Source organism: Eschrichtius robustus, chromosome 19, assembly GCF_028021215.1.
Source record: "Eschrichtius robustus isolate mEscRob2 chromosome 19, mEscRob2.pri, whole genome shotgun sequence".
NCBI classification, from domain to species: Eukaryota; Metazoa; Chordata; class Mammalia; order Artiodactyla; family Eschrichtiidae; genus Eschrichtius; species Eschrichtius robustus.
Genome location: NC_090842.1, coordinates 3,205,983 through 3,216,760, shown reverse-complemented (window position 1 = coordinate 3,216,760; position 10,778 = coordinate 3,205,983). Strand labels below are relative to the sequence as shown.

Here is a 10,778-nt window from a genome sequence, read left to right as displayed (position 1 = left end):
TCTCCCTCTGCCCCCAGAGGACTTATTTCCACGGGGCGCCCCCCACCCCCCGAGTAAGTGTTGAGGACCAGTCGCTTTCTCTCAGCCGCACCTCTTGGGAGATGCCTCTCTTTCTCTCCCTCCGTGTGGGTCCTTTGCTCAGAAACAAGACCTGGGAGACACTCCCTCCCTCACACCTCCCCATGATGGAGCGAACGTCTTCTCGCCATCTTTTTGAGAGCAGCTGTCCAGGCAGCAGGGATAAAGATACATCGGATGCTTTGGAGCGTGCCCCTGTGAGAAGGAGAGCTGCAGCCAGGCCAGGCACCGGGGTGGGAGCCCCAGGACACGCAGTGTCCCCGGAGTGTTCTCTGTTCCTTAGAGCAGTATGCACTGCTAATGCCAGAAAACTCCCAAAAATCTCGAGGGGAAGAGGGCTGTAAATTCCTGGGCTGCAATGTTGTCAAATATTTCATTGAAGAACGTCATGGAAAATGCGTGCTTTTGGGTAAAAGGCCAAGTGGAGGGGCAGTCGCAGGGCTGCAGCAGCGCAAATACGAGCCTCTTTTTTTTTTTTTTTTTTTTGACCAAAATATGAACCGCTCTCTAATGTACAGCTGACAGGGGAGATGAACTGCCAGGACCTGGGTCAGGGATAACCCTTGCCTCAGCTGCTCCCCAAACATGGCCCTAGTGGTCCCCACAGGTGCCGTTTCTGAGCCCCATCTGTGCCGAGGTGGGTGTGGCCGGGCCAGTGAAGCCAGAAGGTATGGCTCTTTCTCCTGCTCACTTTGGGGCACCCCCAGGAACACTCCAAGGGGCCCCGGAATCTGACTTGCCATTGACAAGAGGAGAAAACGGGACTGCGTTGGTTTTGAGTTTGGCTGGCAGCAGCGGGCACAAGCAGGGACACCACCCCGAGGTGTGGGTGTGCAGCACAGAGCAGAAGCCTCCCCGATGGCCTTCTGAGGGCACTGGGGCTCCCCAGGACTTGGGGTCCCTTCTAGTGCTCATTCTGCCCACGTTCCTTGTCTCTGCGTCTTTTCTGTGCTGGCTGCAGACAGAGGCTTACACGGTCCTGAGCTCACAGCCTCTCAAAGCCCCGCACAGAAGGTAAATCGTCCCCACGTCTCCATGCCATGCCGAGGACAGCCCTCCCTTCCCGGCACGACAAAGGGCAGGAAAGTTGCTCTGTCACTACAAAAACAGACCAGGGGAATCACTCACTTCCCGGGGACCTGCGATCAGAACAGAACCTGCCTGCCAGGGTTATGGTGGGGGTTACTGAGCGAGTGGTGGCCTTGAGGTGCCTCTCGAGGGCACAAAGTCAGGCCTCCATAACTGTCGGATGTGTGAGCTCTGTATTTTTATTATTGCACGCTCGGCTGCGTGCTTCTACTCACGCCACCATGCTCCACTGCAAACGCACTGCCTGACGCTTGGGTAGACACAGCGTCACAGCGCAGACCCCTCTCCTTGCGAAACGCTGCCCGGATGCTCCGTGCGCACAGGCACCGCGCGTACTTTATGATGTGCGTGTGAAACCACTATATCATGTCCAGTACAACCCATTATATCACGCACACACCTTACAACAGTCCACGTACTTCTATATTATATGGTCCGCAGAGCCTACAACATTCTGTCCAGAATACGTGATGCTGTACACGCCCCAGACTATTCTGCGTGCGTAACCTGCTACGTACTATACACACTTTATAATATTTGGTGTACAGGACACCTCTTATTGCACTCAAATATTCTGCACACACAGCGTGTCATATTATTCACATCTTAAAATATTCATTATGCATGAAGCCACTATGCTGTACCCACATCCTAATAATGTTCAGCACACAGGAAATAGTTATATTTGCACACCTTGTGCTATTCTGTGCACACAGGCCTTACATTGTACACCCACCTGACACGATCACACTTACGGGGCACTACTCGGTGCCTCTCTAGTTCTATAGTTCTTGCCCTCTGGACAATATTCTGCACATTGGCACACGTGATACGTGTGTACCTCTAGAGTTTGCAAAGAAATACCCCACTTATTTTGTGCACAGATCATCCTATAATTGGGGAGAGGGTGCCCTCTCCTCCTGACTCTGACGCTTCTCCCCACGGTCTCCTGTCCCCAGGGCCGCATTTTCACCACAAACCTCCCACCCCTAACCCCCCACCGAAGTCCGCAAGCCAAGCGGTTTCCTTTACTGCCAAACGCCCACCTTGGTCTGGGGCCTGGCCCGCGCTACCTTCTGTCGCCTTTGGACGTCGCCGGGGAAGGGGTTCGAGGGAGCGGGGACGAGGGAGGCGCGGGCCGGCGCTAATGCAGAGCAGGGCGGCTGCCCTCGCGGTGGGTGGTCGGCGGCCGCCCCCGCCCCGCCCGCGCCCGCGCCCGCGCCCGCGCCCGCGCCCGCGCCCGCTGCCGGCCCGGGCACAATCCGAGCTGGATCTGGTTCCCTGCTCGGGTTACGGCGCGCTCTCGGCCCGGGCGGCTTCACTTAAGCAATTAGCCAGTAAAAATACCTTGGGCTTGGGGAGTGGGAGACATGGCAGGCGTGTCTGTTTTTACACCCCCCTCCCCATTTTGGGGTTCCTGGGGCCGGCGCTGGAGCGCAGATTGGATTTGGGATGGGTGGGTGTTCTTGATAGATCTTTGCGCTAAGAGCAGAAAGCTGCCCCAATCCCTGTCTGCGTTTTCTCCGACAGTCCCTGGAGCTGGGCCCCTGGGGGTTTTGTTTGTTTCTGTTTGGATAGCCTGTCTTTCTCTGCACAGTCTTGTCCAAACCTCCCAACAGCCCTAACAAATAGACGCCATTATTCGTCCCATTTTTTTAGATGAAGACACTAAGTTACAGCATGGGGATTATAGCTCACAACACTGTACCATATACCTAAACGTTGCTAAGAGAGATCTTAAAACGTTCTCACCACAAAAAGAAAAGAAAAGAAAAGAAAGAAATGGTAACTACGTGATGGGATGGTGTCATTTTGCAACATATACATGTATCAAATCAACACTCCGCACACCTGAAACTTACCCAGTCAGTTAATTGTATCTCGATAAAGCTGAGGAAAAATAAACCAATAAATCCCACCCTCCCACTCCCTGCCAAAAAAAGACAAGAAACAAATGCACAAACGGCTTATGCAACATCACTACATAGTGGAGGCTGGATTCAAATTCGGACCACGATTGTGAGTCTGCACGTAGACAGTCTCTGTCCTGTACTCCGGAGGCTTAACCCCTGGTCCTGCTCAGACCTGGATTTGTGTCCTGCCTCTGCAGGGTGACCTAGGACATGAGGCAATGTCACTGAGCCCATCTGTAAAGGGAGGGATAATATTGACCTGGTAGGGTCATCTGTGAAGGTTAAACAAGTATCCTTGGGGTGTTTAACCACAGTCCTGGGTTCGTGGATGGGAGGTTGTGGATTCATGGGTGGGCTCCAGGCATTTGGTGAAACCTTGAAAATCATTCTACAAATGTCGCAGGTATCTGTCCTCTGGAAGGGGTGGGTGTAGGGTTGTAGTTTTCAACAGTTTATCAAAGGGATTCACAGCCCAGAGAAACGTCAAGAACATCTGAGAGGTGTTTGTAAGGCGAAGCTCAATACCGGGTGCATGGCCAGCAATCGATAAATCCTATTATCATCATGTGTTTGTGGCCGTGGTTATTATTTTATCACCGTCAGTTCTCCAGTGGGTCTCAGTGCCCTTGAACCTGGAAAGCCAGGGGTGGGGGGGCAACAGAAGCATTTCTAAACACCCCTCTCTCTCCACTCGTGGCCTGTAATGAGGCATCTGGGAGGGTAAAATTCGATGACAGTCAGCCCTTGGAGGTGGAGCAAACGACGGAGAGGTGCTCGCTTGGCAGCACGGGCTGACCCAGGCCAGGGCCTCAGTTTCTCCATCCGCCAAAGGCAAGATCAGGAACGACCTCTCAGGGCATCTTAAGAGCCGAAAGCTTAGTCTCTGGGCACCTGGAAAAGCCCTCCTTGCCATGGCTGTGGCTCTTTCCAGAATAGCGGGGGGCGGGGGGAGACCTCCAAATCACACAGCTGGAACTCATTCCCCCTCCACTTTACCTCCTGCCCCAGTGGAGATGCGGGGTTGTGGGAGAGCCTCCATCTGCCGCGTTCGTGAGGCTCCGAGGCCGTTCAGCCCCTCCCTGGGCACAGCAAGTGCTGGCCTTCCCCAGCAAAGTCTGTTCTACTGTTAGACCTCAGGGGTAAGTGGAGGCCAGGTGGGGCCCTGACTCCACACTTCCTCCCAGGAAGGCCGAAGCTTTCCCACCCCAAAACACACAGGAGCCCGCAAAGGGAGCCGCTGAGAAACGGTGATGTGCAGGAGTGAGGGAAACTGATCTGTGGGTTAGCTGAAGATGGAATCTGTAGCCCTCTCCCAACTAAAGAGGGCCTAAGAGGGAAGGGGGCTACTGGAAAAAGGGCCCCCAACTTCATGCTCTATAGAGCCCCCTCATTTTGGAGCGTCCTGTCAGTGGGGGAGGAGCGAGAGAAAGGGAGGGGTTGCTATCACTTTCTGGGAGCCTCGGGGCTTTGCGTTGCACCCCTCGCTGGCTTGGGAGTGGGGCAACCTCCCCCAATAGCCTCTCTTCTAAAGGCCAGATGTGCTCCCGGCAGCTGGTAGTAGCGACCCCTTCTCGGGAACTTCCCTCCCAGCACCGCGGGGCCTCCTACCCTGCAGCTGCCGTTTGGCGGAAAAAAAAAAAAAAAAAAAGTGATGGAGAGAGAAATGTGGGAATGCGTGTGCGTGGACGTGTGCGCGCGCGAGTGGAGCGGCCGTGCGTGCGATTGCGTGTGCATGTGCGGCGGGCTGTGCGTGGGCGAACGCGCAGTGCAGGAGTGTGTGCACGTAACCGAAAGTGTGTCCTCGGCGGTGGGCAGGCCTGAGCGCTCGTGCAAGGGTTGGGGCGCCTGAGCTGTGTGAGGGGTGTTCTCTGACGTATGGAAGCCGAGGCCGTGCGCGGTGCTCGGGATGCCTGGGTCGGTGGATGCTGGCTGGGCTCTGTGAAGTGGGAGTGCGTCTGCCAGCGCGCGTCTACCTGCGCGAAGACAACCACACACCACGCGGTCACATCCCACACTCACCCTTCCCCAGCCGACCCCTGCCTGCGTGAGGAGCCGAGGCCGGGAGAGCCGAGCGAAAGCGCAGCGCAAAGAAGCTGGCTTTCTAGTCTCCCGCGAGCGCGCTCCGCCAGGGCAGGCTACGCCGCCGAGACCCCTAGCTCCTCGCATGGACGTGCCAGGCGCCCCGAAGGCGACGAGGCGTCTACCGCCGATGCCGAAGGCATCGGAGCAGGCAGGGGCGTCAGCGGGTTGACAAGGAGGCCCGAGAAACCCGACAGGCCGGTGGGCTTTGAAAAGCGCCGCGGGGCCGCACTCCGAGCCCGGCACACGCCTCTCGCCCCAGCTCGCGCCGGGGCACGGCGTCCTGGCTCCTCGCGACGACCCGCGAAAACACCCCTCGCCTCCCTCCCCCGAAGTCTGCGAGCGAACAGCACTCACCTGGGTCCCCGCGTGCGGCGTTGCGCCCGGCTCCTGCGCCATCCTGCGCTCGGCGCCACCGTCCCCCCTACCCCGTCCTAGCCCGCACCCCAGCGCCGGGAGGTTGGCGGGGTAAGGCTGCGTGCGAGCCCCCCGCTGCGGGCAGCCCGGCGCGCCAGGGCCGCCCGGGGCCCATGCTCCCCGCCCGCGCAGACTGCTTTCCGGAACCTGGCCTGGCGCGCAATGTCAGAGGCCCCCGCGGCGGCGGCAGACCGAGCCCACAGGGGCATTAGGCCAACTCCCCCCGCGCACGCGGAATTCTCTATTATTATTATTAAAGAATCCCCCAGAACGTGTTTACGTTGAGCCGTATAAACTTCCTGCCAGGGCCTTTACCATCTGCGAGAAATCGGGACCTGCTCTTGGGAAGCGGGGACACAGGGACTGCGGGGCCAAATATGCGGGTTTTCAGTGTGCATGCTGGGGGGGGGGGGTCAACTGAGCTATGTGTGAGCTCAGATCAGCGTGGCTAGTGTGCACATGAGTGGGAGTAGGTGCGAATTGAAGCTCCTGTGGGCTTTGTGTGCGCGTGAGTGAGCGCAAGAGTGGGCACGCACATGCCTGAGCGCCGTGTGCGCGTGAGTGGGAACGAACGCGTGGGTGTGAGTTTGCACGTCTGAGTCTGCGAAATTTACCGGGTTTGCATGTGCATCAGTGTATGCATGTGTGTGCACGAGTGCACAAAGTGAATGAGCGTGGCCGCTTGTTCGGGAAGCCCGTGAGGTGTTGGTCCCCGCAAGGCCAGAGGTTCTCATTCGCTCCCCGAACGGCCCGCGGCGCCGGAGACAAAGCGGCAGCGACCCGCCCTGCGGTTTCGTTTTCCGCCCGCGCTCGGCTCCATCGGCTGCCCGCCCGCTCGCGCGGGGCTGGGCGAGTCCGAAAAGTCCCGGGCGCGGCGCAGTCCTTCCCGGGGCGGGGAGAGTGGGTAGGCGGTCCCTCGCGGGAACACACGCCCGCCGGCCGCGGGGACCCGTAGCCGAACCGGCTGTGTCCGCGATGGTCACGATCCGGCGGCCACGGCCGCCACTGCAGTTGCGATTTGCCACCGAGCAGTACGCGTCGGGGAAGGCCCGGGACCCGGGGTGCGTTTTCCTCCGCGCGGCCCGGGCAGGGAAGGCGGGGGGCCTGCGCGCAGCTGGGCTGAACCGCGGGCCGAGGGCGCTTTAACACTTGCTCGCCAGGTTGGTGGAGGCGGGGCGGGTTCTGCAGGCGGCCGCTGGGAGGCGAGGGTGGGGGCCCTTTAAGCGCCCACCACCGCGGGGGCCGGAGGGGGGCAGGGAGGGGAGGGAACTCCTGGAGGGTCTTACGCCGGCCCGCGAGACGCCGCCGAGAGACAAGGCAGAGAGGGCGGCCTCGGCTGGAGTCGTGGAGCCGAGCGCCGCGGGTGGTGGGGACCGAGCGCTGCTCCCCGCGGAGGCGCACGGCCACCGGCCCGAGAGGTGGTGCCTCCCCCAAAAAACCGGTGGGGGGCTTCCTAGCGGCCTCCGCCCAGGCTGCAGAGAGCCTGCTCTCAGCCTCCGCTCGGCTCCTTCCCTTGTGGGAGGGCGAGAGGGAAAGAGGGAGGAGAGTAGGTGGGGGGAGGAGGCAGCTGGAGAGAGAGGGGGCTCTGCGCCAACCGCCCGCGGATCCAGCAGCTCCTCGGGGAGGACGAGCGGGCGAGCGGGCGAGCGGGCGAGCGAGCGAGCGAGCGAGCGGGCGAGCGGGCGAGCGGGCGGGCGGGCGGGGGAGGGCGCGCCGAGGCTCGCTCGGGAGAAGTGGCCGCCGATGACGGCAGAGGTGCAGCCAGCCCCGCGCGCGCAGCCCCCTCCCCCTTGCCCTCCTCCCCCTCCCCCTCCTCTTCCTCCTCCTCCTCCTCCCGGCTCGTCGGCGGCGCAGAGCAGCAGCGGCAGCGGCGGCGGCGGCAGCAGCCACCCGATGTCTTCGGCGCCCGAGAAACAGCAGCCACCGCACGGCGGCGGCGGGGGAGGCGGCGCGGCCATGGACCCCGCGTCGTCCGGCCCGTCCAAGGCCAAGAAGACCAACGCCGGCATCCGGCGCCCAGAGAAGCCGCCCTACTCGTACATCGCGCTCATCGTCATGGCCATCCAGAGCTCGCCCACCAAGCGCCTGACACTCAGCGAGATCTACCAGTTCCTGCAGAGCCGCTTCCCGTTCTTCCGCGGCTCCTACCAGGGCTGGAAGAACTCCGTGCGCCACAACCTCTCGCTCAATGAGTGCTTCATCAAGCTGCCCAAGGGCCTCGGGCGGCCGGGCAAGGGCCACTACTGGACCATCGACCCGGCCAGTGAGTTCATGTTCGAGGAGGGCTCCTTTCGGCGGCGGCCGCGCGGCTTCCGAAGGAAATGCCAGGCGCTCAAGCCCATGTACAGCATGATGAACGGGCTCGGCTTCAACCACCTCCCGGACACCTACAGCTTCCAGGGCTCCGCCGGCGGCCTCTCGTGCCCGCCCAACAGCCTGGCGCTGGAGGGAGGTCTGGGCATGATGAACGGCCACTTGCCGGGCAACGTGGACGGCATGGCTTTGCCCAGCCACTCGGTGCCCCACCTGCCCGCCAACGGCGGCCACTCGTACATGGGCAGCTGCGGCGCCGCGGCGGCCGGCGAGTACCCGCACCACGACAGCTCGGTGCCTGCTTCCCCACTGCTGCCCGCGGCCGCCGGTGGGGTCATGGAGCCCCACGCCGTCTACTCAGGCTCCGCGGCCGCCTGGCCGCCCTCTGCCTCCGCGGCGCTCAACAGCAGCGCCTCCTACATCAAGCAGCAGCCCCTGTCCCCCTGCAACCCCGCGGCCAACCCCCTGTCCGGCAGCCTCTCCACGCATTCCCTGGACCAGCCGTATCTGCACCAGAACAGTCACAACGCCCCAGCTGAGCTGCAAGGTGAGTGGGGAAGCTGAGCTGCCCCAGTCCTGAGGGGAGGGCATCTGTGAGTGCACTGCAGACCCAGCCCCCAGAAGCTGCTGACCGCCCCGGGCCACAGCCTGCGGCCACTGCCGTGGGGTGCCAAGCCCCATGCTGTGGGGAGGCACCAGCTCCCCAGGGTGCCTCTCAGCCCCACCTCCCCCCATTTGAGGGGCGAGTGCAGCCTGGAGCCCCCAGTATAGACTAAGATGTCGTCGTCTTTTCTGTTTCAACTCCCAGCTGCTGGCTGCCCCAGCCTGGCCAGGTAGGCCCCATCCTCACCAAAGTCTTATTAGACTCCAATATTCTAAGTCCCCTCAGGTCCCTTAGCCCCCTCACACCTCAGCAAGTTCCCGGGATGGAGCCAGGCCCAGCCCCGGACAGCTGGCTCACTCTCCCCAGTCGCCCCAGAAAAGCTGCGGGAGAGCCGCCTCTGCTCTGAGCCGGGCAGGACGGAAGAGTTAGGCCCAAAGCCGGCCGGGCTCCACGCTTGCTCAGAGGCTCAGAGGCCGGCCTTTCAGGAATCAGGCCTGGGGCACGCGAACATTGAGTCGGGGCATTTTATGGTGACAGAGGCAGAGAGGGGACCCGATCGAGGGTCAGAGTTGCAGGCCCCCCGCACAGACTGTTTCTCAGGAGCCAGGTTTTCAGGTCTCCAGGTACCGCCCCACCCGCAATCCTCCGAGAAAGAAGGTGCACAGCAATCTTCCCCTCTGAACCTTCCATCTCGGCACCCACTAGCAGCCTTCTGGGCCTGGTTCTGAGAAGAGCTTGGAGTGATCCAAGCAGGGGCCTGTCAGGAGTCAGCTGTCAGCAGCCTGTGGGAGGGAGGAGCCGGGCCTGGAGGCTGGAGGGGCCCTCTGCACGGGGGTTGCCCAGCTTGGGCGGCTTCAAACTCCAGGCGGGCTCCAGCTGTCCCAGAGGCTCGGTTCTCCTAAGGGCCCTTCCTCTGGAGAAGCCACCCTTGGCCCCCGTGTTGGCCCTGCCGGCCTGGCTGGCTGCTCTGGGGCCGCCGCAGCCTTTGGGGTTGGAAGGTGGCTGCCCAGCGCCAGGCACAGGCCCCAGGCTGCCCTGAACGTGGAGGCCGCTGGACCTTCTCTGCTGGCGCATCTCGGCCCCCCTCACCACTTCCCCGTCAGCCTCTGGAAGCCCCCGGCCCAGGCTCGGTGTCCAAGGTGGGAGAGGCCCAGGCAGCGGGCACTCAGGGGAGCAGGGATCCTTGCCAGTGTCTGGGGATCTTCCCTTTGGGCGCCGGCCCTACGGAGACCGGGAACTCGGACATGGGGAGGCGCTGTAGAGGGGAGGCCTCCAGCCCTGCGCCCGAGCCGGGCAGGCCTGCCCCGTGCGCCCCTCGGGTAAAGGCGCTTCTCCACCTGGAACTCTGGCCTCCGGAGGCTAACCCTTTAACGTCCCCTTTCCTGTCGCCTTGCCCTGCAGGCATCCCGCGGTATCACTCGCAGTCGCCCAGCATGTGTGACCGAAAGGAGTTCGTCTTCTCTTTCAACACAATGGCATCCTCGTCCATGCACTCAGCCGGCGGTGGCTCTTACTACCACCAGCAGGTCACCTACCAAGACATCAAGCCGTGCGTGATGTGAGGCCACAGCCCCCGGGGCCCTCCGGGCAGGGGCTGGCCGGGCACTGGGACTTCGGAACCCATCGCCAGAAACTGCTTTATTTTCGAGGTATAACCGTCGGCAGAAGAAAAGGGTTTGACCCCTCCCCGACCGGATTATTCGGGAAAGGAATCCCCAAGGCAAAGACGGAGCCCCGCTGTCGGCACCTCCCCGCCACTCCCTCAACAGTTTCTTTAAAATGGTGGTGGTGGGGCCGGATCTGACCGCAGCTGTTGAAAAATAAATATCTATTTTTGATCCTATTGAAACCGGCTGAGAAGGTGCTGTGTTGGGGAAAAACCCTCAACATCTAAACAGGCATTCTGCTGAGGTCTCTCCCCCTCTTCCCCTCCAATGGCAAAAGTCGGGGAAGGAGAAAGGCAAACATGTGAGACCGTCTTTATCAAATACTTTTATTTTTTGGTTGAGTATTTATCTTTTTATTTTTAATTTTTTTTGAAAGAATGTCTTGGAATGCGCGTCTCCTTTCAGAGCCATCTTTTGCAGGGAAGGGGGGGCAAGAAATCGCCTTCTCCCTCCCCACCTCAGAAGTCCTCCGATCAACCACAGGTGGATCCTTGTGCGAATAACTTGCATTTCTGAAGCCACTGCTCGTCTTAGGAAAGAAACCAGAAGGAGCCCAGAAGCGGCGGCTCTCGGGCCTCTGCTGCCGTCCCCCTCCACCTTCCTCTCCTTCCTTCTCTT

The 10,778-nt window shown here is 61.1% G+C and overlaps 1 protein-coding gene across 1 annotated transcript; it reads left to right on the top strand.

The window, feature by feature from the left end:
- The first annotated feature begins 7,454 nt into the window (after positions 1–7,454).
- Positions 7,455–10,136, top strand: FOXF1 (forkhead box F1). Its single transcript, XM_068528304.1, has 2 exons — positions 7,455–8,436; positions 9,895–10,136. The coding sequence occupies exons 1-2, from the start codon at positions 7,470–7,472 to the stop codon at positions 10,053–10,055; spliced, it is 1,128 nt and encodes a 375-aa protein (XP_068384405.1). The 5' UTR covers positions 7,455–7,469; the 3' UTR covers positions 10,056–10,136.
- The last annotated feature ends 642 nt before the right edge of the window (positions 10,137–10,778 follow it).

What these genes read in the sequence shown, in the direction of transcription:
- FOXF1 (XM_068528304.1), top strand. Translation starts at nt 7,470, where the DNA reads ATGTCTTCGGCGCCCGAGAAACAGCAGCCACCGCACGGCGGCGGCGGG. An exon ending in CGCCCCAGCTGAGCTGCAAG is followed by an intron (nt 8,437 to 9,894) that starts GTGAGTGGGGAA and finishes CTTGCCCTGCAG; the next exon opens with GCATCCCGCGGTATCACTCG.